Consider the following 24,016-nt stretch of genomic DNA (forward strand, 5'->3'; position numbering starts at 1 on the left):
AAATCTTCTCCTTATTGTAAAAAGTCACATCACCAACAAAAATACAAGTATTTTTTGTCAATTTTAAGTATTTCAGCATGACCCTCTATGACCCTTTTTGTATTACTATTCTTTTTTTAACATCCTGTATGGGTTCTACTACTTTATAAGTTTAAGTTCTATTAAAGGGAGCATTCTTCCCAGCTCATTGTTTGTGAAGTCCTGACGGGCCCGGTTGCCCCACTTTCAACTTCTTCAATAAATCGCGAGAGAATTATTTCCCAGCCAACTCACCTATCGAGAAACGTAACGAATATTTGTATATTTTTTACATTATTTACATAAACCTCAAAGGGAAAAATGTAACGCAGGAAACAAAAATATAAACTCGTAAAGCCAACGAAAATATGAGGGAGAAATATTTTTTACTGTTACGATTGGAAAATATATTTAACAGCGCGGCCGGTGGTATTAATTTTCTTTTTTATGAGAGTGTTACATTGGGTGGGTTTGGATTGGGAATTCATTACTAGGATCCACACTCCACTGAGCATACCTAGCATGGAGCGTAAGACGCGCAAATCAAGATGTAACAGAAAACCCGCGGTGTACACATCGCGCGGCCTCGAGACTCTCGAGAGCGAGCGAGCAAGATTTTTATCACGTCTTGCGCCCCGTGCTAGGCATGCTGGATCTGGTGGTCCTCGCGAGGCGCCATTATCCCCTCGAAGCGAGGGTCGGATGGAGAGCAAACACTCGCGTCACCCTCGTCTGCGACGCCACCGCTGTACGGGAGGTACAGAATAGCTACTGAAACTTTAACTCTTACACTTTGAAAAAATTCACCAGTAGAAATGTAAAAGTACTACTAACTACTATGTACCTTTTTTATTTTATTTTGAAGTGTTATTGGGATAATGGTTTTTTGGTGTTGTTAATAGTGATGCGAATAATATATTATGTGTATTCCACAAGGTGTATTTGCAAAAAATAGTAGGTTCCTAATTAATAAAAAAAACCAATTCCGGTAACAACAACATGTAAAGTAAATGTAAGCTACTGTTGCTCCGAAGCACGGCGTTTAACAGACTCTGTGCCGGCGGAAATAGCTCATCGAGCACCAACTCCAGTAGAGATTAAATTCCTATACAACCTGTCTGTATACCTGTATACCTGCTGTATACTCGGTCCATTATACATCTCGGTGTGGCGCCCATCACCGCAGGGATACGAATTATTTGACAACCAGCGCTCCCTTACATTAATTACAATTCTAATTGAAAGACAACGTCAAGAAAGTTTTGTTTGCAAAATTAGCAAAGTAATTAAACAACGCGGAACTGTCTAATACATTAGCGTAAGAATTTACATCAAGCCTCAAAATCATCGTGTTTGTGACAAATTGCGGCATAATCTCAGCTCTTGAGTGTTAAGCTCATCTGTTGCCGAGGCCGAGTGTGAGCTGCCGACAGTCGGCGAGATTATCCCCGTTTCAATAAGATCAACCTGGCAAAAGCCAACGGAAAGGTAAATATTATTTGAGATTTCCGTTACCATCGGATCAGTTTTAAAGTCACGTACCGGTGAACGGTTTCAATTTCGCGCGGATCTTCGTATCGAGACGTCGTATAGACGGAGATTGCAAACGGAACACTTTGGACTTTGTAATGCTCCTAATTCTTAAGTCGTCAGAGTTCACTTTGAAATGTTTGTATTCAATACAGAGTCGCTTTGACTGTACCTACAGGTACATTTACAGGTCTAGGTACGTTGGTATTTCCCTACGGACAAGTACAAATGTATGTTAAGCTTCAGACATTTTCGCTTAGGACTTAACGAGGTAATATTAGTTTGGTCTCGGTCTAGATGTTCCCAATTATTGCGTTGTTAATAACGGGACGTGGCGCGAGTACGAAATGGATGTGAATGTGAGGATAACTAGTGTACTTAGTTGTTACTTATAATTTAATGTTATACCTTACTAAATACCTAACTTAAATAAACTAACTAAATAATCTTAATAACTAATATAAACTTTATTGGAAGTACAAATTCATCGATCATGGAACTTAATATTTTCAAAAACCTTCACAGTGTTTTCAATTAAGCACAGAGTAATAATTAGTGAAAGGGAGTAACAACCGCTAGGTATGTTTTATGTTATGTTGAAGATGAGTTTTATACAATTTAAATAATTATGATAGTTACGAGCCACAAACCTACTTGAGGAAACTTGCACGCTATCGTAGTTCCAACTATTTAGACCCAAGACTCATGGTAAGCGCTTTCTTAATCCAAAGCTCCTGCGATGTACAGTGTGGTCCCGGGTGCTGTGAGTGGCTCCATGATGGATTCCCCCAGGGACCGCGCAGACACCGGCGAGGAGGTTGTAAAAATCGCACGGGCTCCTTGGAGGTGTTCCTCTCTCATTGCGGTGGCGTTATTTTTTTATTTGTATTTGTAATGCCAGAGTGTAGGTACGGGTGAATGAATTATATTTATTATGTATTAAATCATTACGTGACTAATTTTCTTAAAAGGTGTATCTATAGCAATATATGGGTATTATCAGACATTTAAGTAAAACTAATAATAACCTAAATTCTAAAACAGTTTTTTCTTAATTTATGTAATAGTTAAAACTAATAATAACCTAGGCCGAGAAGGAGGTGGCGGGACGACCTCATCAAATATTTGCCGGATTGGGAGGTAGCCGCATTGGATGGGGATGAGTGGAAAATTAAAGGGGAGGTCTTTGCCCAGCAGTGGGAAAATAGGTAGAGTATTAAAAAAATAATAATAATAATAACCTAACAGCACATGCTGAGCTGGTGCCTTTTTGACGCTCTGGACAGCAACCTTGTTTGTTTGTATTATTTTCTGTTTTTTTTTTCATATATTTTTTTTTTGTATTATTCTTTTTGTTTCTGTTTTTTATTGTTCAGTGTGTCAAATAAATGTTTCTTTCATTCTTTCTTTCTTTAAATTCTAAAACAGTTTACATAACAGTTAGATAACCTATTTAAAAGTTTCAGGCCCTAAAATTACCCTAATTTACGCAACAACAAACTGTAGTTCACAACTTCTAAAACGCTTTGTGAAGATTAATCACCATATAAATGTTGCCATCAGTTTTCAGTCTCTTCAGGAGCGAGATGAGGCCGTCACTCTCAACTTATTACCTTTTAAACAAGTTTTCATCATCCGACCTTCGTCCTTATTACCATACGGATAAGTGTCACAATCGGGAGGTGTCAGACTGGGGTTAGTTGGGTCGGCGTGTCTAGTGAAGAATGCCGCTCGGGGCATATTAAGGCCTGCGTCTACTTCTGCTTACGTATTGAAATGTAGTTACAGTACCTTACTGACCTACTCATATGTATAATAACATTAAATATCAACTCTCTCTCGGCTCTTAGATTTACAGAGTGAAATTGTTTAAAAAAATGTAGGTTCCTACTTACTTAACGTCCTAATTAGAAAACAGCCATTGTATGCTATGAAAAGAGCGGGACCACCTGCCAGCCTGCCACAAGTATTTTTATGCTTACTGGGTGGTTCCAGCCTTGTGTGTAACAAGTCATAAGTTTGTTAAAGAAATAAACAAACAATATTTGATTTGATTTGAAACCCTCTGTCGAGTTAAACACTTTTTCTTCAGTGTATCTGATTGTTAATTGCTTTGTAGATTGCAGGATAGCATTAAAAAAATATATATATGTGGGGACATCTCACACACGGCCATCCGACCCCAAGCTAGGCAGAACCTGTGTTATGGGTGTCGGACAGCTGATATATCTACACAAATACATAGATAGATAGATACTAAATATAAATATCAACACCCAAGACCCGAGTACAAATATCTGTCTTTAAAAAAATATCTGCCCCAGCCGGGAATCGAACCCGGGACCTTCGGCTCAGTAGTCAGGGTCACCAACCACTACGCCATTCGGTCGTAGAAATTTCTTCTTAGTATTTCTTTTCTGTCACCCATTAGACGATTCAGAGACAGACACCCAATGGTGTAGTTTGCGGCAAGGAAAAAAAAACATTTAGGTATAGTATTTTTCTTCAAATTGATTGGCAAATTTCAATTACCCAAATTTAAAATAATAAGCATTGTATAAAAAGTTTTAGGCAAAAGCTTTTCTTTAAAAACCAATTCCGAAATGTATCGACAAGATTCCATTAAGAACCTCAATATCGTAAAAACTTTACCGATCGAAGATGAAACTTTTAATTAAAATATATCATAAGAAGATTGATGTGCTTCAGAGTTCGACGATCTTTGAGATTGTAAATGTATAACAAAGTTAAATAAAGATCTTAAAAGGTTTTTAGCAAAAAGTAAAATTAGGTATTTAGGGTTTGTCTACTGCGCCTCCTCTAAGACCTAGTATTTCCATTTCCCGATCTAATACCTATCACGGCGCTAGAAATCGCGGTGTCGATCAGTGCTCTGAACGTTTATATACCTAGTATTTATATTTATTTTCAAAGTTTAACTGCTCTTACATAGTTAGTTACTATTGGTTTTTTAATCGTATACAATACATGATAGTTTAGGTTAACTTAATTTGAAATAAAATTAATGCTGTATTTGTAAAAAACTAATCCATAAATTACGTTCCACTTACTAAGTATATGTGAGAAAAATATATACTTGTTACTATAATTTACGTGTTTTTATGTAGGGACCTCTACAATAAAGTTATATACTACTACCAACTAAATCAGTCCCGGATATTGGGAACGCATACTTGACATGTATCTAAGCAGCTTATAGAGTGCTTTCGGAACACTGCGAGCCAGAAAGCTCGATCCGCTTAGTGAAATTTTAAATCCAGGACCGAGCATTAAAAATACATTTAACAGTGAAAGTTTTTCGTCTTAACAAAATATCGGTTCCACTGACGAGATCCAATATCCCGCATCGCCGTTCAGTGTTAGACGGACAAAAAGACATCGGAACATCTGCTGTGAAGATCACTTTTTCATGAAACTTTCACGAAGAAGTAGTTAGTCGCCTGCAAGTTCGATATTTGAGCCGGCATCAGTGCTGCGCGTGCATTTTCAAACTTTTCCGTTTGAGGTAAGTGTGCACGGGCCTTAAAACTACTCTCACAGGCAATGAAAAAGTTCCACTCATAAAATGCCAACCAAACAACTCAAAATTTTTCAAACATTTTATTTTAAATTTGAACAAAATATACCGTTTTTAGTTGATATTATCCTTATAATTATATGCTCTATTAAATGTACTTCAGTGTTTCAGAAGGCGTCATTAAGCTAACCTTTTCCGTTTAGGAGCAATTTATTGCTGTCCTCAGTGGAAACTTTTCATTACCCGTGAGTATATTATTGTACCTAATATTAGTATACACTTGGTATTCGTTGAAAAATGGTCGGCTGCAGGAAAGGATCAACAAATAAAGTATTTATGAATGTTATTATGGAAACATCAAGAACATAAGATACTTAAGTATATTGATTTTTTTAAATGCCACTTACGTGTTGGAAGATTCCAATACATACTCGCAAATAATGTTTATCCACAAAAACATGTTGTTCTGTTGGGACAAAACAAACGGACTTTCGTATTTTCGCAGATATCAAAGCAACGCTACGAATAAAACTAACGTTGCAATTTTGCGACTTAACGGCGACCATTGCAATTACGTTACAACGGTAAATCTTTAGTTTCTTTTAAGTACTTAACGTGAACCCCAGTTACACAACTTTAAACTCGAGTTACTGGGAGTAAATCTTGAACATTTCGCCAAGAAAAGGCTTGAGGATATTAACACCGCCTCGCTAGCGCGAATTAACGTTTGCGGGCAGTTCGAATGAGCCCTCCGCTGTAAGTTATGGCTCTCAGCGCTCCTGTTTGCCCTACAATTTATACAGAGAAATTCGGAGCAACCGCCGAGGTTTAAGATTCCGTTTAGCTCTGATATAATAGCCGACCGGCCCATCGTTTTGTTAGTAGGTGTACTTGCAACAATGGTGTCGTACATTAATATTTGTCTAAGCCAATATTTTTTGTTTTGCTGTTTGTACATATGCCAAATTTCCGTTTAAATGTAATTTATTTAGTACGCTAACAAGTCCAACCATGACATAATGAATTTCAGTTCCAACTTCATAATAATAATAGAATAAAATTTTAAAACCGAGGTATCAAGTATCAGATCCATTTTTAAACATTGGATAGAAAACACTGCTGCATCCTGTCTGATACTGGGAAAAGTTAACAAGAAATTAAAATTTCCGCTAGTTGTAGAACTTGCCCGGGAAATTTTACAGGCTTCTAGAAAATTCTTGTGCACATAGCTGCCATGGAACGTTTTATTATTATGAAACGTTTCAACGTCATCATTGATAGAATAAATTATGCTGTTTATTGATTCGTAATTTTTTACTTATTTGGGTACTTATAACTACATAACTAAGTACAGTCATTTAAAACTTAACATACTTATTTTAACTTCTGAGTCCTGCTAGCTGGCCACTATTAAAACAAAAATCATACATCTAAAAGTGTTAAAAAAGTTTTCAAATTTAGTGTAGTTTTGCTTTACAAGAAAAACTTTATTATGTAAATAACAAGAAACTCCGTAATCTTACGATTATGGAAATGTGACGCTATTTATCCCAACATTTGGGACATCGCATCTGAGTGTGCTTTACATAACTTGATGAATTCTGAGAGTATGTAAATTGAAAGAAAAACTTACACAAAAGTAAAGGATTATGGCCGGCCTGAACATTGGCCATTTTTAGGTTTTGTGAATGTCAGTGCGTGTACCTAAGTAAATATAAGTCTGCTTAAAAACAAATGAAGCATACTTACCTTGATTTTCCCAAAAAAAAATAGCTAGAATAAAGCATTCAATTACCCTATATAGAACTTATTAACATTATCGACTAAGTCTCCGCGTTTATAAATTGGCTTAGAAGTAAATTCCCCAACTTTTAAATTGGCTCGTCAGCGCCTCTAACTAACAAAGGATTTGAAACACTTTTTTAATTATTAACTCGAAAACTCAGCAGTTTTTAAGGAACTCAAAGAACCAATGAATTTATTTTATCCTTATTAATTATGCAAAGCTTAATTAATTGAGTGCAGATTTTTTAAATACTCTGGAAGGGCACATTTAGGAGGCGAGAAAATAATTTTGTAATTTAGAAAAAACCAACCATAAGTCAATGCTCATTAGAAGGTCCGGACTAATTTGCAAAATTATTCCCAACTTAGTTAATTAGTACTCACGCGGTAGTTGGGAATGATGTAACTAAACTCTTGTCTGAAATAACGAGTCGCGGTTATAATTTGGTGTCATATTCGCTTCACCTACATTTATAATGATCATTATAAAAGTCGTTACGAGTATGAGATACAGCGTGAATTATTAAAATATGGATATGATTTGTATTTGCTTTAACTTTTACATAAGTAAGAATAAAAAGTACCTATTAATAAAAATATATAATATTTTTTTTGTTTATTTTACTAATAATAACTCTAGGTAGATTTATTGTTAAAATATCTACCTGTTGTCCCACAACTACATTATAATGTGCCATCCATTCCACTTCAACAACAAGGAAACAGAAAACCCAAGCTACGTAAAACATATACTGTCAATAATCTAAAACTTTACAGGCCTAATACACCTTTATAAGTAAGTTTAAGGTGACTTGCGCCAAATATTTGATCGTAATTAAATATATTGCTGGCTTACTTTGACAGTATAGTGTCAGAGCAAGCCAGAAATAGATTCAATTGCTGTTAAATATTTGGTGCAAGTAATTGTTTATGAGGGAAGTTACATAGGTAGGTACATGTCATTTCAGTATTGGAGTGCAGTGTATTGCTGTTGCTAGTTATCCACGTCCAAGTCTCTCGTCAGCTGTTAAGCAACGTCTCCGTCTCGGCGTGGTCTCGGCAACCAGAACTCTGCACCATGAGAGCTCTATTCTTATTCCATTTACTGTTCTACAGCTAATTGGAAATACCTTAGGCCGGCTCCACACGTTGGTCCCAACGCTCGTACCAACGTTGGACTGTAAATTGGGTGAGGCGTACATACGTTGGCTCATAAACTAGTTCTGTCCCGACAGGGCCAACGTGAAGATGTCCGATACAGAAATCTTAACTGCTCTGAGGCGATAAATATGAGCTAATTAATGATTTCCGCTGTTTAAAATCTTCAATTGAGAAGATCATGCCCATATATTCTGTTGAATGCTGCGCCATGCATCAGCTAATACGAGTACATTTAGATTTCTATGTTCCTTTCGAGTTGCGTCCCATATTATAGAATGTGCTTGTTGTTAAGTTTAATAAAATCTGTAACTTTTTAATTTTTCCATAAAGGTGACGATTTTGTGTATGAGAAATCCCTTCTCGCTCGACGTCCGCACTCGTTGCGTGTTGCAACAGCACTGAGCAAAGCGCCAACGTGTGGGAGTGATCGCCAGCGTTGGCGCAGATTCCTTTGATAAAACCGACACGAGCCGGCCAACTACCAACGCTCGCCCCAACGTTGGGGCCAATGCAATTTTCTAGATCCATACGTTGGACGAGTAGCGTTGGGACCTGCGTTGGGGCCAACGTATGGAGCCGGCGTTACACCTACATAATTATGTATAAAGGGTGATTGTGATTGGTTATTAGATTGCTTTAAATCTTCAAATTTTTGAATTAAAAGTAGTAGATTCGGAAATATATATTCGTTACAATATTCGTTTGCAACGCTGAACCGCTATATTGCATTAAGTATAACCTTTTGAAACTATAGACAACTGCTTAACATTTCGCAAATTGCTATGATATGATTGGTAAATATTCATGATATACCCACCTTCTTACCTTTGTAGTTTAGCAAGAAAATATTCACTGAACTACGTTAATGTAACCCAGTAAAGTACTATTCTATGCAAACTTCGTTAGTCCGATTCTATGGTAGGTATTGGTATCGTATGGTATGCAAACATTCGTTTTCTGTCCTTGTTCCACGAAAGGTTTCCTCAGGAGATAAGTACATGCCCGGGAGGGTATTATATGCAGACACATTAGTGGGATTGGAAAGCTCTCTGCCAAATTTAGAATTGCAAAACTGACTGCAGTCTTCGATGTCGCTGGTTTGATTTAAAAGAAAATATTTTCTGCAGTGGAAAAATACCATTTCGTTCTTTCTATGATAATTTGAAAAAGAAGTAACGTTGGTTTATTTAACTGTTCTTTTATGGTTGCTTTTATCTAGTGACTGTAAAAGTAATGTTTATAAAATAATCTTTATCTTTTTATGCTGGATTGTTACAGTCTTTACGAATCATGTAGTGTATAGTTTACGCTAGTTTGAAAATATTTTTCTAGCACGGACTGTGATAGCAATAAACAAAAATATAGTAATTATTTGAGTAAGTACACTCATAAAATGTATATCAACGGCACTAATAAACAGATAGGAAATGTTCTTGTTCATATAATATACGGGGAGGCTGCAGTTGTTTTCCCTGCGGAGGTTAATCAAAGTTGTAGACGCGTGAGCCGTCAGCGCGAAGTAATAAGATCCTAACTTAGCGGCGCACCACCCAACTTATTTGCGTTGCCAGTTATGATCCTTAACACAATATACATATATTGTCTTCAGCATTCGTGGAAGTTTGCTCAATTTACAACCCTGGGTGTTCGGCGCATAAATAGCTACAGTCAAAACTTTTAAGTTCGGCCGACAAGTTGCCCGCATAAACTTCACGGAGGAAAATTGGTTGTCTGCAACTTGGACTGCCGAGTTGCATATGTTTTGATTCAACAAATCATAATAAGCAGTAAAATAGTTTCCAAAATATTAAGATCTAAAAGTTAGTATACTTATCTACCTACTTGGATAAATTTCCCAGAAGATCGTGTTTTACGGTTCACTTTGTCTTATTAATGTGAGAGGTTCGTCTGAAAGGCTTCATTTACGGTGATCGCGAGTCAGCCACCGTGGCCTAAACCTGATTTAAACTTGGGTTACATTAAGAGCAGCCTACCTTGAAATATGGCGGTACAGTGGGGCAGAGCTGCGGCCGAGTTTGATCAACTAGCGGCCGAAGGTACAAATCACGAGTTGAGATGGTTAGAGGTAGCAGGTACTTTCAGCTAAGTGAGTTTTGGTAAGAAGGTATGCCAGGGAATTAATTTATGCAAACTATTCGGGAAGTTCGGATATTGAAAGTGTTTCGAGTGCTTTTGAAACTTAGTGCATAATTTAGATTACGGCCTTTGTCAAACTTATTTTTGTTGGATCTGAATCTTAAAATACATTACTTATCTACTTATAGAATTCTTCATCCTTGAAATCCTTAAATACTAACGACTATCATGAGGATACACACAGATGTTCGATGAAAATAATAAGTGAAGGTACACTTTATTAATGTACTGTCGACAACCCGTATAGAACGATCATTAGCCTATGTACTTAGTACACTTACATATTTAATTATTATGTTTTTTTGAAACATTGTTCTGGTTACCTTGGGTAACGTTAAAAGTAACATTTAAAAAAGTTTAAACAATTATGTAATTATAATTATATGTACTAACCTTCTTCGGCTTCCCGTTCTTCCGTAGCAGCTTGGCGCAGCACAGGCCGCGGGTGTCGGGCAGCGGCGCGGGCGCGCGGCGGCGCCAGCACGGCACCCGGGGGCTGCCCTCCCCCGCGCCCCGCACCTCCTCCTTGTCCTCACACATACCCCCGATCAACCGCAGATACCGCTACTTTATTACAACCCCTCACATCGTCCCGTCCTAACTATACATCCTCCCGATAGCGTCCACACATATAAATATATTACCCAAAATACGACTTTTTCTTCTAGCGCCTTTTAAAATATACGTTTGTTTGTCTAAGTTCGATATCTTTGTACTATTCGTGGGTTGAACAACAAAAGGGAACTGTGGTGACGCAACGTCCGAGTCAGCATCTGCAACAAACAGAGGGGTTCAGGTCTCAGATACAACCTTCATTAGAGTTTCAGGAGGGTGCAGGCTCCGGCCACTTTACGTGTTTAAAGTTTACGAACAGTCTCATTTCCATGACATTTGGGGGGTTTCTCAATATTTAAAAAATCCGAACATCATACTTAGTTACTGCCAATTAGAAAATATTGTATATATTAACTTATATTACTTACCTATTAAATATTTAAGTACATATAAAATTACGGTTATTTAAGTAGTTTTTATAACAACAAAAGCATACAATAAGGACAGGCTCAGAAAAACCCAATGTAACTGATCTCGATTCCGGAAAATGAAAATCATGTGTCTCCGGGGAATACTGTGGGAATCGAAGAGGCCCCTGGTGAACTTTTTGCCCACACGTCAGTTACCAAATATTTTTACTGTTCACATGTTAACGCTAAATAAAATAGTTTTATCTACCTATTACTGAAACTGTGTTGTGTGTAAAAATTTACTTTACTTAAAATACCTATAGTTTCATTGAATGCACAAATACCTATGGTATTATTTTATTTATACATTAACTTTCCACGGCTTTTCGGAGACCTGGGTAGTCTCTAGCGAATAAGGTGCACAGCTTAGCATAATCTGAATAGGAAAGTTTACTCGCCGCGCCAGTAACTAGCGCGAGTCGCTCGCCTGATGAATATTGAGCGTGACACGTCTAATGAATGCAAGAACTTCATTACAGGGGCTCATTGAATTCTTTGCCAACTCCTAACACCACTCATTAACATTCCTGATGGCTGTTTAAGGTAGAGGGGGAGGAAACTTTGTGTTCTGTTCTGTCATTCGGATTTGTCCTCCCGTGGTAACTGGCTATTGTCACTGTTTTTGCAAGCTTTAATGGAAAATACTGTGTCTGCATGTATTTATACAGGTTTGAATGCTTTTAGGCTAGTGACTTTTTTATAGTAAGCTAGCGTTAGAGCATAATAATATGCTACAAATAATTATTAAATTGATACCTTTGATCAACATATACCTACCTAGGAGTGTTGCAGGAGTTAAAGTAATTACACTCGGGCATTTCTGTATAGGTACTGCGGGCAAACTCTTTGAGAGAAGAGCTGAAATCCTCACCGCCGTTGGCAGAGCTATGTTGTAGTTGGCTAGTTATTGCCTGGCGCGGGCTCCAGTTGTTGTATTAGCGAGGTAGCGAGCAGAGGGAATGCTATAAATGTGCAATAAGTAGACGCCGCCCGCCCACCGCCGCCACAATACTACGGCTAATATACCATTCTGTTTGTCTTGCCACCCAATAAAATGACTTTTATGCAAATCATACCAATTCTATACATTTTTGATGAGCTCCTTCTCCGACCGGTTTCATTATAATATTTATTTTCGTCTGAAACTTTGGTTTCAGTCACCCGTAGATTTAAGTGTGACGGCTCTGAAGAACTTTGCTTTTTATTGATTTTTGTAACGGAGCCAAATGATTTGCATAATTATGAAAGGCTTGTAGAATCTTACAAACTTTCTCGTCTTCCTCAATCAAACATAAAACAAAAATTAGTATTTACCTACTTTAAGGTCCCTGGCTCAATTTCCGTCCAGACTTTTGTTGCTGATAGTTAATCGTTCTCGCTGTAGGTATTTATATAAGTATCAACAAACATAAATACTGCAAAAAGTGGGTGCAGCTTTAACCACTGCCTGCCCCGTATAGTACTCTTTATGTACTTATTTACCTAATATTTTGTTTCAATAAATCGTATTTTAACAAACCTAAATCAAATAAAGATTTCAGTAAGCCCAACAGGACCCTATAAATAACAATTACGATTCTCAGTGAGGCCTAAATCCTATATCTCAATTAGCGTTTGATAGATATACGCTGTTCCGAGCCTTCGAGCATAATCCGTTTAAACTCTCTGAAACGGAGCCCCGAGCTTCGCAAAACATACTCCAGCCGAGTACGTTTATAAACTACTCATTATAGAGTACAAATAAGCACTTAGGAGCTCTAGTCTAAGTGTATAAACTCTAACGCTTGTTGACATGAAAGGCGAATAAAGCGGTTTTTGCTCAACTCCTTTTGCTTTCAGCATTAAGTGTGCCTCGCCTCTTGGCCCGACAGTGCATAAACTGCTTTTATATAAAATCAGGAAAGCTTTGGTACAAAAAGTTGGCTTTAGTAGGAACAGAGACAGCGGGAGGGTTCCACATGAAAAAATACAATTTCCTGTAAGTATTTTCGTGGCTCCTCCACGTTAATTACGATGGAGTACAAGCACGAGTGCCATAATTTTCTGTTATTTAATTTCCTGTTTTAAGTTGTTTCATTTCTGGCAACCGTAAATAACACTTTAGTACATCCAACATTTACTCCTATATACATTACTTAAGTAAATAGGTAGTGTACAAACATGAAAAGATTTATTACGCTGATCAACAGATAAAATACATACAATCCTAGGCAGCCCCAGTAGGCATAGATAAATAAAACATACTGGCTGAAAGCTCAGCGTAGCTCATGTGATTGTGAAGGAGCGCGTAAAATTCACTTGTTTCAGAAATTTACCGCGCCTTCGCTGAAAGATTTAGTTCCATGACGTACTGTCGCGATATTCAGCGGTAGGCACGCGGGAAGGCTTTATTGCTTTGTTGAAACTATTTATATGCTTCTGCGAATTTGAGTCCGTTACCATTTAATTTTAAGGACGTTTTTAACCGTAGGAGTGAAACGTAGGTTAGCATCTATACAGAATAAAATTTTGTTGTGGCTAGGTCATGGATAATGAACAAGACATTTGTTTAAAAATTCTAAATGTTACTTCGTTATAAAACTTATGTAAGTAACTTTATTACCCATAAAATTATCATAATATGCTTCTATAAAAAATATGTACTTAGTTTATATTAAAGATACCTATGCAATTTAAATATGAACCAGATTTCAGCAAACTTTTTAAACCCTTTCCTGGGGTTGTTATCTGAAGAGGGTCAGGGATTATGACAAGATAAGTCGAGTGTTGGGTCCCATTAGGATCACATTTCTCGTTTAAATTATTTCATATTACTAATATCATATTTAAAAAAAAACTTAAATTTTAATTTTCATACTGCACAAGTAATTATAATACGGCATTAACATAGTAATTTCATTATTGCACTTAAGAAGATACTATTTCTCGATCAAAAGTGGTCCAGAATGACGAGTTGGTTCATTTCCTTTCAGCTTAAAACATAACTTTTGTAAAAACTACCTAAATAGTTGTTTAGGTTTAGTGGTTTAGCTTTAGAAGAAAAATCTTAATATTTTCCGAGCAAAATTTTATTATTCTAATCATATTCTAACTGGGAATATTTATTTGTAGCCAAATTTAAATTATAACTAAATTAGCAGATACTAAGTTATTTCAAAATTCAAATTCATTTAGTTCAAGTATCGACATGGCTCATAATCACACATTACATGATAATATATGTGCCTCCTTACTTTATCACTGAACTGTCCACCACTTAACTTTTAGAATAAATCTGGTTAGTATTCAATATTCCTACTAGCCGTTTAGATTATTATAATTTTACCTGAAAATCCAGGGCAAGTCATTTTAGCGTGCGAGTAAGACAAGAAAATAAAAGTAAGTCCAAACCTAAAAGGTACACATAGAAGGCTTGTAGCGCTCACGAGAGGGTCTTTATTGCACTCTTTTTTTAATCTCCTGAAATTCTGAAGGGACATTTGCTGACACCGGTGTATAAAATCTTTTCAGGAAAAGCAAATAAAACACGGCTCCTTAATTTCCCGAAACAGTATTAATCTGGCCTTGATGTTTTTTTCTGCACCAGCGATTTTACGGGAAAAGCATAAAACTGAAATAAAAATAAAACATAAACTGCAAGCATACAGCGCTAATCCAAACTCCTTACCCAGCGAAAAGAGGCAAGAGGATTACTGTGAGGACGCCACACGCGCGGCGGTCGCGTGGAAAGTTTTGCCGCGTCCCGCGAGTTTCCCGAGCCAGGACCGCGCGCGCCCGAGGCCGACTGAGGTCTGGGCCCGCGCCATCTCCACACCTCCTTATATACCCCCAGCCTACCTCCGGGAAATGCGTGGAGCCTCCAGAAAGTGGTCCTCCGCACGAAAACAAACGACGACGCCATGTAATTTGACGGAGCCGGAAAAACTCCCTCGCATACTGTTGCGATTCATCATAATCATCTATCAAACCGAACAAAAGTGCGTTCTCTGATAATATCTGCATAAACTTTGTATTACTTAAGTTGAGGCAATTTCCTTTGTTTCGTTCAGCCATTTTCTTCATATATGAATACGTTGATGGTATCATAAATGAGTTATTTGGAATTTATTGCCTATGTTTTGTTTTACTGTCGTCGTGCCTACATTCCGGTTAGGTTTACTGTGATAAGAAACGTAACCACCTTATTGCACGAAGCGTATTTTCTACGAGCCTACATAATACATAATAATTACTGGTGCCAGAATGATGTATGAGGCTATTTCCTCTCGTGTATTGCGTCCTTGGAAGGGACAAGTGTCACCGGAAACTAAAGTGTCCGTCCGTGTACGGATTAGGGTTGGAGAAAAAATATTACATAACACTTAATATTATTTTGTGAAATATAGGTAAGTACAAAACCTAGGTAAATTTATAACTCCCAAGTAACCATGCGATCACACTGATATTAAAAGGCGAAAGTTTGTAAGTGTGCTTTTTTATATCCTTTCACGCCAAAAGTACTGAACGTTTTTCGATGAAACATTACCGTCTCACTACACTTCTTATAAAATAAAACACTGAAGGCCTACTTTATATCGCTTCGCGTCTTTCTAAGAACAATCGTATAATATTCCGCTGACAATACTATACGATCCATTTCTATAGCTATAAAAAGTATGATTGGAATAACCCAATCCGTAATTTCCAACAATGGCTCTAACTGTTTCAGGCCGGCCGCTTCCAAACAAGGGCCCAACAAGGCTGATTGTTCGCGCTAGGGTCGAAGATGGGACGACACTCACGCACTCGTCTCTACAAATATAATTATGCTGACCACGGGTTATAAGAGGTCAGCTTTGGAGATCGAAGGGAACGGCGATGGTATTATCCTTCCTACTTGATTAACAGGGTCGCTCATTTTAAACTTTACCCGGTGGAAGTTTTCAGTTAAGTATTAGGTACGTGTTTTGATCGCAGAATTTAGATTAACCCCCGCATTCATGTAAGCCATGCAAGCGTCATCGTGTTACTCAAAGTTCAACGCTTTGTGTTAGAAAGTCAAATTTCATTAAAAAAAATCTTTTACATTCTAGTCCTCTGAATAGTATGCCTAGTCGATGATCGATCTATTCATTCCCCACGTCATGAATATTGCACAATGGGCGAGGATGGGACTGCCCAAATCCGACCAATATTTATGCCATAGCCGAGTCTTAACCAAATTCCTATAATAAACAAAGACCGAAACAATGGGGGCTAAACAACAGTGCTTTTATTAATTCATTGAATGTGGCCGGCGTGTGACGGTGATCCTCTTTGTGAGATTGTGACGGGCCTCTTTACACAAACCCCGCTGAATAATACTCACCCTGTACTTGTATACTTACTCACCTATGAGTGTGAGGGAACTCTTTTGATATCTTTTGTATGTTATGTGTTGTGTTTGAGGAGAATAAAATTGTTTGAGTGGGTAATTTGAGATTAGGTAGTTCTTTGTAGAAATTATTTAGTCGTTAACACAAAATGCTTGTTTTGTTTACAAACATCTATAAATTCTTACCGCAATAAATCAATGAAATAGTGATACATCTTCAAATGTTCATCCCTGAGAGAGTAGGCTGCTGCATTGATACTCGCCGTACCGAACTAAGTTTAGTGGTCGACTTTGTAAGGTCATTTTCTTTAGATTGCTGATCTATTTATTTTATTTTAATTAGGCATCATAATCATAATCTTTGACTCGATATAGGCGATGGATAGAGACAAGTCTAACAGAGGGTAGGTATCATTTGGGGTATTTATATGCTCTCTCTACTATATTACGATGTTAACCTTCGGCCCATCACTGATAATTTCACGATTGAACTGTCTTGTAGGCGTGCGATGGAATATTCCCACACAATATGTAATGACGCAAACCCAGGCTAAATAAGGGCGAAATATGAGTATAGGAATTTATAATGAGCCAAATAAAATGTATAATGGGCCATGAGGTGTCCGTTTCTACTCTCAGATAATTAATAGGGATTTTTTTTTACTAATTCATAAAGCTTTAAATACAAATTGATCGCCTAAATAACTATTTCATTTACATTCTAAAATGACACCGGAAATAAGTACTTATTATATTTTTAATACTTCCCCAGTAATAAGTTACATCTTACCAGGAACCTACAAAGAGCGCACAGAGAAAAACGAAAAGTAAGTATAACTAAATATAGACAAACAGACAGTGCTTACCTTACGACACCCTCACGCCGAAAGTCACATGTTCAGAGCTTCACCCGACAGTCCACTGTACTAGTACATCACTGAACACGACCGACAACAACTGAATACAAGCTTATTAAACAATTTCAGCGTTTGTTTACACAAATCTCGACAAAATAAGCTATAATATTGTGGTGTTTTGTTAGGGCGGGCTCGTGGCGCCGCCTAGCGGAGGGCGCGCGTACTGCCGCGTGCGAGGGCGGGCGACCCCCCCTCCCGCTCGCACCCGCCGCCCCCGCCCGCGCCGCCGACACGCGAAAACAACGCTTTTATCAATGACATACGACATATAATATTACTACTACGCGGGTATCTCCGTCGCGAGGCACGAGTAGTGGCCTTGAGTGGGCCTGATGTTTTCATCCCGTGTGCGTAATAAACCGTTTAAAGGAGGGGACGGCGACTTTAGCTCAGGATTTATGGACGAATCTGCAGAATTAATTCGAACCGATTGTGACGAGGCAAGGGTGGTGCCGACAGATTTCAAGTTCATTTACATAATTAAAATAAATATGCGGCTGTATATTTGCTCTCGCAACAAGAATTGTAGAAGTATTGTAATTTATTCGATTAGTTTAGAAAACATCTTAGTTCCCTCGGGTATTACTTGCATCTTGTACAGGAGTGAGGCTAATGAATAATTCATTTCTAAAATAATGTAATTATTTAGTACATAATAGGACAGGATGTCTACAATACTTGTTTCCTTTCGGATTCATATCAGTGGCTGAAATGTGCGGTCTGTTCTGATAATAAACCACATTCATAATTGATTATTACTATTTTAATTTAAGTATACTATGTGGTTTCCCGTTGCCTAATGCCTATACGTTTATAGTTACTTATTTTACACCGAAATACCTACATTAAATTAATTTACGTAAACAAAAAAATTAAATTCTTGTACATATTGCAAAATGTTTAATAAAAATATAAGTTACACAAAATAAATTAAATTCAACATCAATAAATTCTTACATATCAAACACTTACTTTCAATTTACACAGACAATTTTTGACTTGTACTTTTCAAAATAAACTACAGAATACAATACAGATGCAAATGCATTAACGAAAAACAGAAATTCCAAAGTAGTGCAGCATAATAATGTAATAATCTCAAATCAAATATACTTAGGTAAGTACATATTGAATACAACATAAATCATTTCATCCTTTAGGTAAGATTTGATTTGACAATTAAACTTGTACAGTAGGTAACAGTTATTGCTAAAATTGTGTTAAATAAGTATGTATTGTCTTTTCTACGGTACTTATAGTAAGTACCTAATAAGTACTTATGAATTGTACTTTTATGCAATTGAAAATAGGTAGTTAAAATGATTGCAAAAATATTGTGAACAATTTAGGTATATCTAATGGAATTAAGTAACGCAAATTTACTAATCACAGCAAGATAGAAAAATCGAGATGTTTACAATGGTTTTAAGTTTTGTATCAAATTTGAGAACATATTTGTACAGAGTTTAGGAGAATGTAGTACACAATGCCAACTTCGTGTTTGTGCAATTTTACTTGTTAACATGGATAATATTTAATTCTAGATTGGATAACGATATTTTGGAGGTTTTAAATGTTAATACTACCTTTGTGCATATCCCCTTAGGCTCCATTCACACTGATAAACATCTTAATGACAAAATAGTTGTACTTCAAAGCTTGATAAAAATGTGGTCTCTCCGAGCCGGTATATGTATTATGAATGTACCCATTTCCCACCTCACTCATCCACTGCGGGTAAGTAAGTATTTTTATTTAAATTACAATATAACTTTTAACATCCTCCCAGAAGCTGTCTTTAGTGCACTACATTCTCCATTTACAAGCTAGAACAAATAACTACCATTTACACATCCTTCTTAGCCAATGAGCATGGATTCCAGCTTGCCGCTCTCATGCAGAGCCTTCACGTCAGAGCCTCCCCCAACACAGTTACCATTGATGAAAACTTGGGGCACCTGAAATTACAATAAAAATGAACATTTTAGCTTTATTGCTCATAATGATAAACTGTTTGGTTGGCTGATAAACCCTTCATTTTATCTTCAAACTGCATTCACAATAAAAGTAGATAAAGGGCGTGGAATTTGCCATGAGTCACCACAGTTATTAACCAATTATATGGGATATTGATTTTTGCAATTATAAGTTTTGTAATCACTACTGTGCATAATTTTGTATCTATACTTTACAATAGGTTAAGGGAGTAAAGACAAACATCATTTGTAAGTTACGCAGGGACTGTCTATCACAAGATTCAAAAGGTGGCACCTAAAGTCATAATAACCCTTGTACGGCCACGGCTTTTCAAATTATTTCATTGGTTTTAACTGTAACCCCTTACCTGGTTTTGGTTCAAAACAAGGTGGGATCCGCATAATCTACCATGCCTGATTATTATATGAATTGTATGAATGATTGGGGGTTATTATATGAATGTATGTTGTACTTACAGTTCTGAATCCAGTAATAGAAGACAACTGCTCCTGTATGACAGAGCCGTCGTCGCGCTCGTCCAGCTCGATCACTTTAATTGGCTGCTTCACTTTGCTAAAAACCTGAAATTTAATCACATTTTAAGCTATGACATCATAACATTATACTAACATGTTTTTGAGTCTAGATTTTGGTGAAACGTAATAAATTATAAATTCTGAATTTGAGGAAGGTAGTCTGGTTTGTCATATTTAACCAAAATATTCACCAAATAAAGACAAAAATTAGGATCAAAACTGGAAACTTACATCTTTAGCCAACTTGCAGTAGGGGCAGTATGACTTGGAGAATACAACCACTTTGTCTCCAGCGATGGCTTCTTTAATGAAGTGTTGTATTTCTGCTGAACTGGCCATCTTAGCAGCTCTGCTAGCTTGTGAGCCCATAAAATATTAATTACAGTTAAATTAACAAAAATTCCGACCGAACCGAAGCGAATTTGGCGAATGCAAATTTTATTCTGACAGTGACAGAGAGACAGAGACAGCTGAGCATTCCGTCAACTGTCAATGTGACACGACTCACGACTGTCAAACAGACTCTGTGGCAGGCAAGTGGCAGGCACTAGATGTGCATCACAGATCTACCACACACCGCAGCGTCAGAATCATTATTCTGAGCAATTTGTTGACGGTTTCGTATGGCGCTTGTTTCTGTTGCAAAGTTAGCTTTGTCGGACTCACGCATTCGTTTTTATAACGAAAGGAGTTTAAAAAATAGTTATTGTTCTATTTTTTATTTCTCAATATTTCAAATTAAAGGTAACTACCTAATCAAAACGCTGTTTCGTTATTTTGAAGCTGCATCCGGCTCATCATTATGGGGCATCGCAATATTGCAATGCATACCTATGAAAGAGATGGTATGGATAATAATGGCTGCATTCATACTGGTTTACTGCACTAAATACCTCAAGTGCTAGATACCACTAGCATGTCTGCTAACGGGTGAATGCGTCATGGTGGGTAACTTTTAATCAAGGATTTCTCTTTGCGTGTAGGTTCCGCAGGTAAGTCCTTCATACCTGTATACCTGAGTTGTTGCTCAAGTTAGAAATGTGGAGTACGTGCAACATTAAATAGTTATTATTTCGTATTTTAACTCTCTCAATAACGTAATATCTGCATAAAATACTATATCAATACAGTTACTTACAGTCTTATTTTTCAGGAAGCTTGATAATATAGTAACTAAGTGAGTATAAATTACAATAAGAAACAACATAGATGAAGGGTACCTAAGTGTGCCATGTGGCCCATATGTTGTGTGTATTGCGATTCGAGTTTCGTTCATAGCATGCTATGTGATACATTCATATTATTATTATTATGAGTCATACGCTCATGAGGTGTGCATCTTCCGTGGAGCGTGAACAAAGAAGCCGATTGTTATCGACTCGGTTCATTAACCGAAACAATGCGTTCTTACTCACGGGCGGACAGTTGTCCCATTTTATGGTTTAGCATTGCATCAATGCACCTAATTAACAGACAGGCCTATGAGGAACAAAATAGGTACGGTCAAGTGCAGAGAAACCTGACCCCCCTCTCATAGTAACAATGTTTCTGAGAGGGGTCAGGTCTTTCTGTACAAACATAGGTAGGTATAGAAGGTAAGTACTATTGCAATGAGTAGGCCTAGGTACTGGAGACCTTACTCTACTTGAGAGTTAACAGCTTAAGCAGCTAGAATTGGCAAAGCATGGTGGCTGCATGACGATCTGAGACAACAGACGGGTTTGGCAGAGCCATGGACGTTGGGTAGCAATAACCATACACATATTTCGCCATCTGCTGATGACACCGACCGTGCAGCACGGTGGATGCACGTATTGAGGTAGGAGGTTACTATAATATATCTCAGCCATGACAGCACTTGCAGTAACGGGGCGCGTCATAGTATCGTATTTGAAAAGCCGGAGTGACCGCCCTGGACCTTCAAACGATGAATCATCGCTGATCTCAATCGTCTAAACCGGCCCTACCTAATACATAATTAGCTGTCGAGTTAGACCTTTCCTACTATTTGATTAGGCCACATGTCAATGTTACGTAATACACGTGGTATAAGCAACTACTTACTACAGTATTGGGCAGTGGCAGTGCTCAGTACTCAGCACGTGGTCGGAAACAAATCAACTCTACCATCCTATGCTACTGTTTCTTAAGTTTATGTATCCTAAGACACAAACCGCAAATCGCATCTTATATTGCGGAAGATTTCATTGCAATTGTGAAGTTGGTAGTTAGCTTGGCCTAGATGTAGTCCGTGTTATACTTAGTTATACCTACATAGGTTATATCTACCTACAGAGATCTAGATAAGTACTACAAAGTAGGAAACAACTTGATTCTATCAGTCGTATTCATTAATCTTAAAATGTACGTAGTCAGAAGGATTTTGTATTTGTCATCACCGCCATGCCATGCAACCAAATGTTGCAGTTAGCAAGTGTAGGAAACTATTTCCATCTACTTAACTAGGTACATATGTGTAATATGTATATATCTAAACAAGGAAATGAGCATAAGTACTTATCCATGGCCCATGGTACATATTTATAATATATTTGTTACTAACTGACTTGTACTCGCAGGTATTTTTCAGTTTTTTCGCAGTTGTGGACAGTTTTGTTGGACGGTTACTCTAACTTTATAAATAACGGACGAACGAGTAATGGCGTGCAATGGGTAGGTACTTTTATTGCAACAAGATACAGTCGCTGATAGCTTGGCATAGCTCCGAAACTTCGGTTTGTGTAAGATAGAGCGACACCCTTGAGTCTTAATGGCTAAAACACGACCATATCTTTGCTATGATTCAAATGGTGCCTCGAAATGTTTATTGCGGTATTTTTATTTCATCATGGTTCATAAATCATGAGTACTTAGGTACTTATAAGTTTAGCTGAGGGATAAATCCCGGATAAAAACAAGATAGAAAAAGAGAAGATAAAAATTACCTAACTGCTTATAAACTATGTATTTTGTTGTGGATTATATTGAAATAAGTTGTTAAGTTTTTCATTCAAGTCACCTCTACCATCTCGACTGGATTTTATTCATGCATCTAAATTCTAAAATATCCATAGCAAATATAGTCGGTGTGTGGTATAATTTACAGGCCCATTTTATTGTGGAATGGTTTTCCTAACCTCTACAGCGCCCACTCAGTGTCCGCTATATTTGGGGATTCGATCGTTTATTCGATCCGAAACAAAATAAATTGCTAGCCCATAGACTAACAACATTAAATTTGTGAGTTGGCACTTAAGAATATACTTACTTGCTATTTTCAACCAAACTTCAACTAATTCATACGTGGTTGATCGCAAGCTGATGATGAATATGATGATCTTTTCAAAACGGTGACAAACAAGGTTTGTAATCATGGTGAAAGGATTGGTCAATTATTTTGACTGTCATAGGATAGGTAGAGTCCGCTTCGCCACTGAAGTTTAATCTATTTACTTTTTGACTGCACTCATAAAACTAAATGTCAGATACCTAGTATGATAAGCTAGTTCCTGATTATGCCGAAAAAAGTCACCAGTCGTGGCCCGTGACGCGGGCTCTACTAGGTACTTTCGAGATGAGTATGAAAGTTCACACTGAAGGGTCATTAAATTCTTCATGACATTATTTTAGCCCCACCATGAGTATGACAATAACGTGGCTACGCCCATTTATACCTACCTATAATTTATGTCGAGAAACGTAAATAAATAATATTATGATGTCATCAGGATATGCATTTACATTTTTGTCTATTGTTCTTTGGTGATGTTGCCAAGCATTATTGTTAAACACTGAAAAACATCCTGTGCGCCTATCTAGTTACATAGAGCGCTAACAAAGCTAGCCTTTTGTTGAAAATAGTTGAATGCTTCTATAGGTTCTAGATTACCTAAGTCTCTAGAGTATTTGTATAACCTGTGTCCACGTGGTTCTATATGTTTGTAATGCGTTCAATGCTTGGAAAAGTCAATCCGTACATGATCCGTACCTATATCTACGCGGACTAAAAAGTTCCAGTG

General features: G+C 37.2%; 2 protein-coding genes across 3 annotated transcripts in view; both read right to left on the reverse strand.

Moving 5' to 3' along the window:
• The window catches only part of LOC105390638, a 54,389-nt gene extending 36,729 nt beyond the window's left edge, over nucleotides 1-17,660 (reverse strand). The window contains exons 1-2 of one of the 2 annotated variants that reach the window (XM_038117145.2): nucleotides 17,434-17,660; nucleotides 10,583-10,962 (exon numbers count right to left, since the gene is read on the reverse strand). In XM_038117145.2, coding sequence (XP_037973073.1) covers nucleotides 10,583-10,729 — 147 coding nt within the window. In that variant the 5' untranslated portion in view covers nucleotides 10,730-10,962; nucleotides 17,434-17,660. Of the gene's footprint in view, nucleotides 1-10,582; nucleotides 10,963-14,881; nucleotides 15,567-17,433 lie in introns of those variants that run through there. The other variant, XM_038117146.2, reaches the window with a different exon arrangement.
• Nucleotides 17,661-18,361: 701 nt separating this feature from the next.
• On the reverse strand, nucleotides 18,362-20,451 carry LOC105390620 (glutaredoxin-C4). Its single transcript, XM_011561955.3, has 3 exons — nucleotides 20,229-20,451; nucleotides 19,938-20,042; nucleotides 18,362-19,442 (listed from the first exon to the last, which is right to left on the reverse strand). Exons 1-3 carry the CDS (start codon nucleotides 20,364-20,366, stop codon nucleotides 19,344-19,346), a joined length of 342 nt encoding a protein of 113 aa, XP_011560257.1. The 5' UTR covers nucleotides 20,367-20,451; the 3' UTR covers nucleotides 18,362-19,343.
• Between the last annotated feature and the right edge of the window lie 3,565 nt (nucleotides 20,452-24,016).

This window comes from Plutella xylostella, chromosome 3 (assembly GCF_932276165.1).
Source record: "Plutella xylostella chromosome 3, ilPluXylo3.1, whole genome shotgun sequence".
Lineage (NCBI taxonomy): Eukaryota > Metazoa > Arthropoda > Insecta > Lepidoptera > Plutellidae > Plutella > Plutella xylostella.

What these genes read in the sequence shown, in the direction of transcription:
- LOC105390620 (XM_011561955.3), bottom strand. Translation starts at nt 20,366, where the DNA reads ATGGGCTCACAAGCTAGCAGAGCTGCTAAGATGGCCAGTTCAGCAGAA. An exon ending in ACTGCAAGTTGGCTAAAGAT is followed by an intron (nt 20,043 to 20,228) that starts GTAAGTTTCCAG and finishes ATTAAATTTCAG; the next exon opens with GTTTTTAGCAAAGTGAAGCA. An exon ending in CTATTACTGGATTCAGAACT is followed by an intron (nt 19,443 to 19,937) that starts GTAAGTACAACA and finishes TTGTAATTTCAG; the next exon opens with GTGCCCCAAGTTTTCATCAA.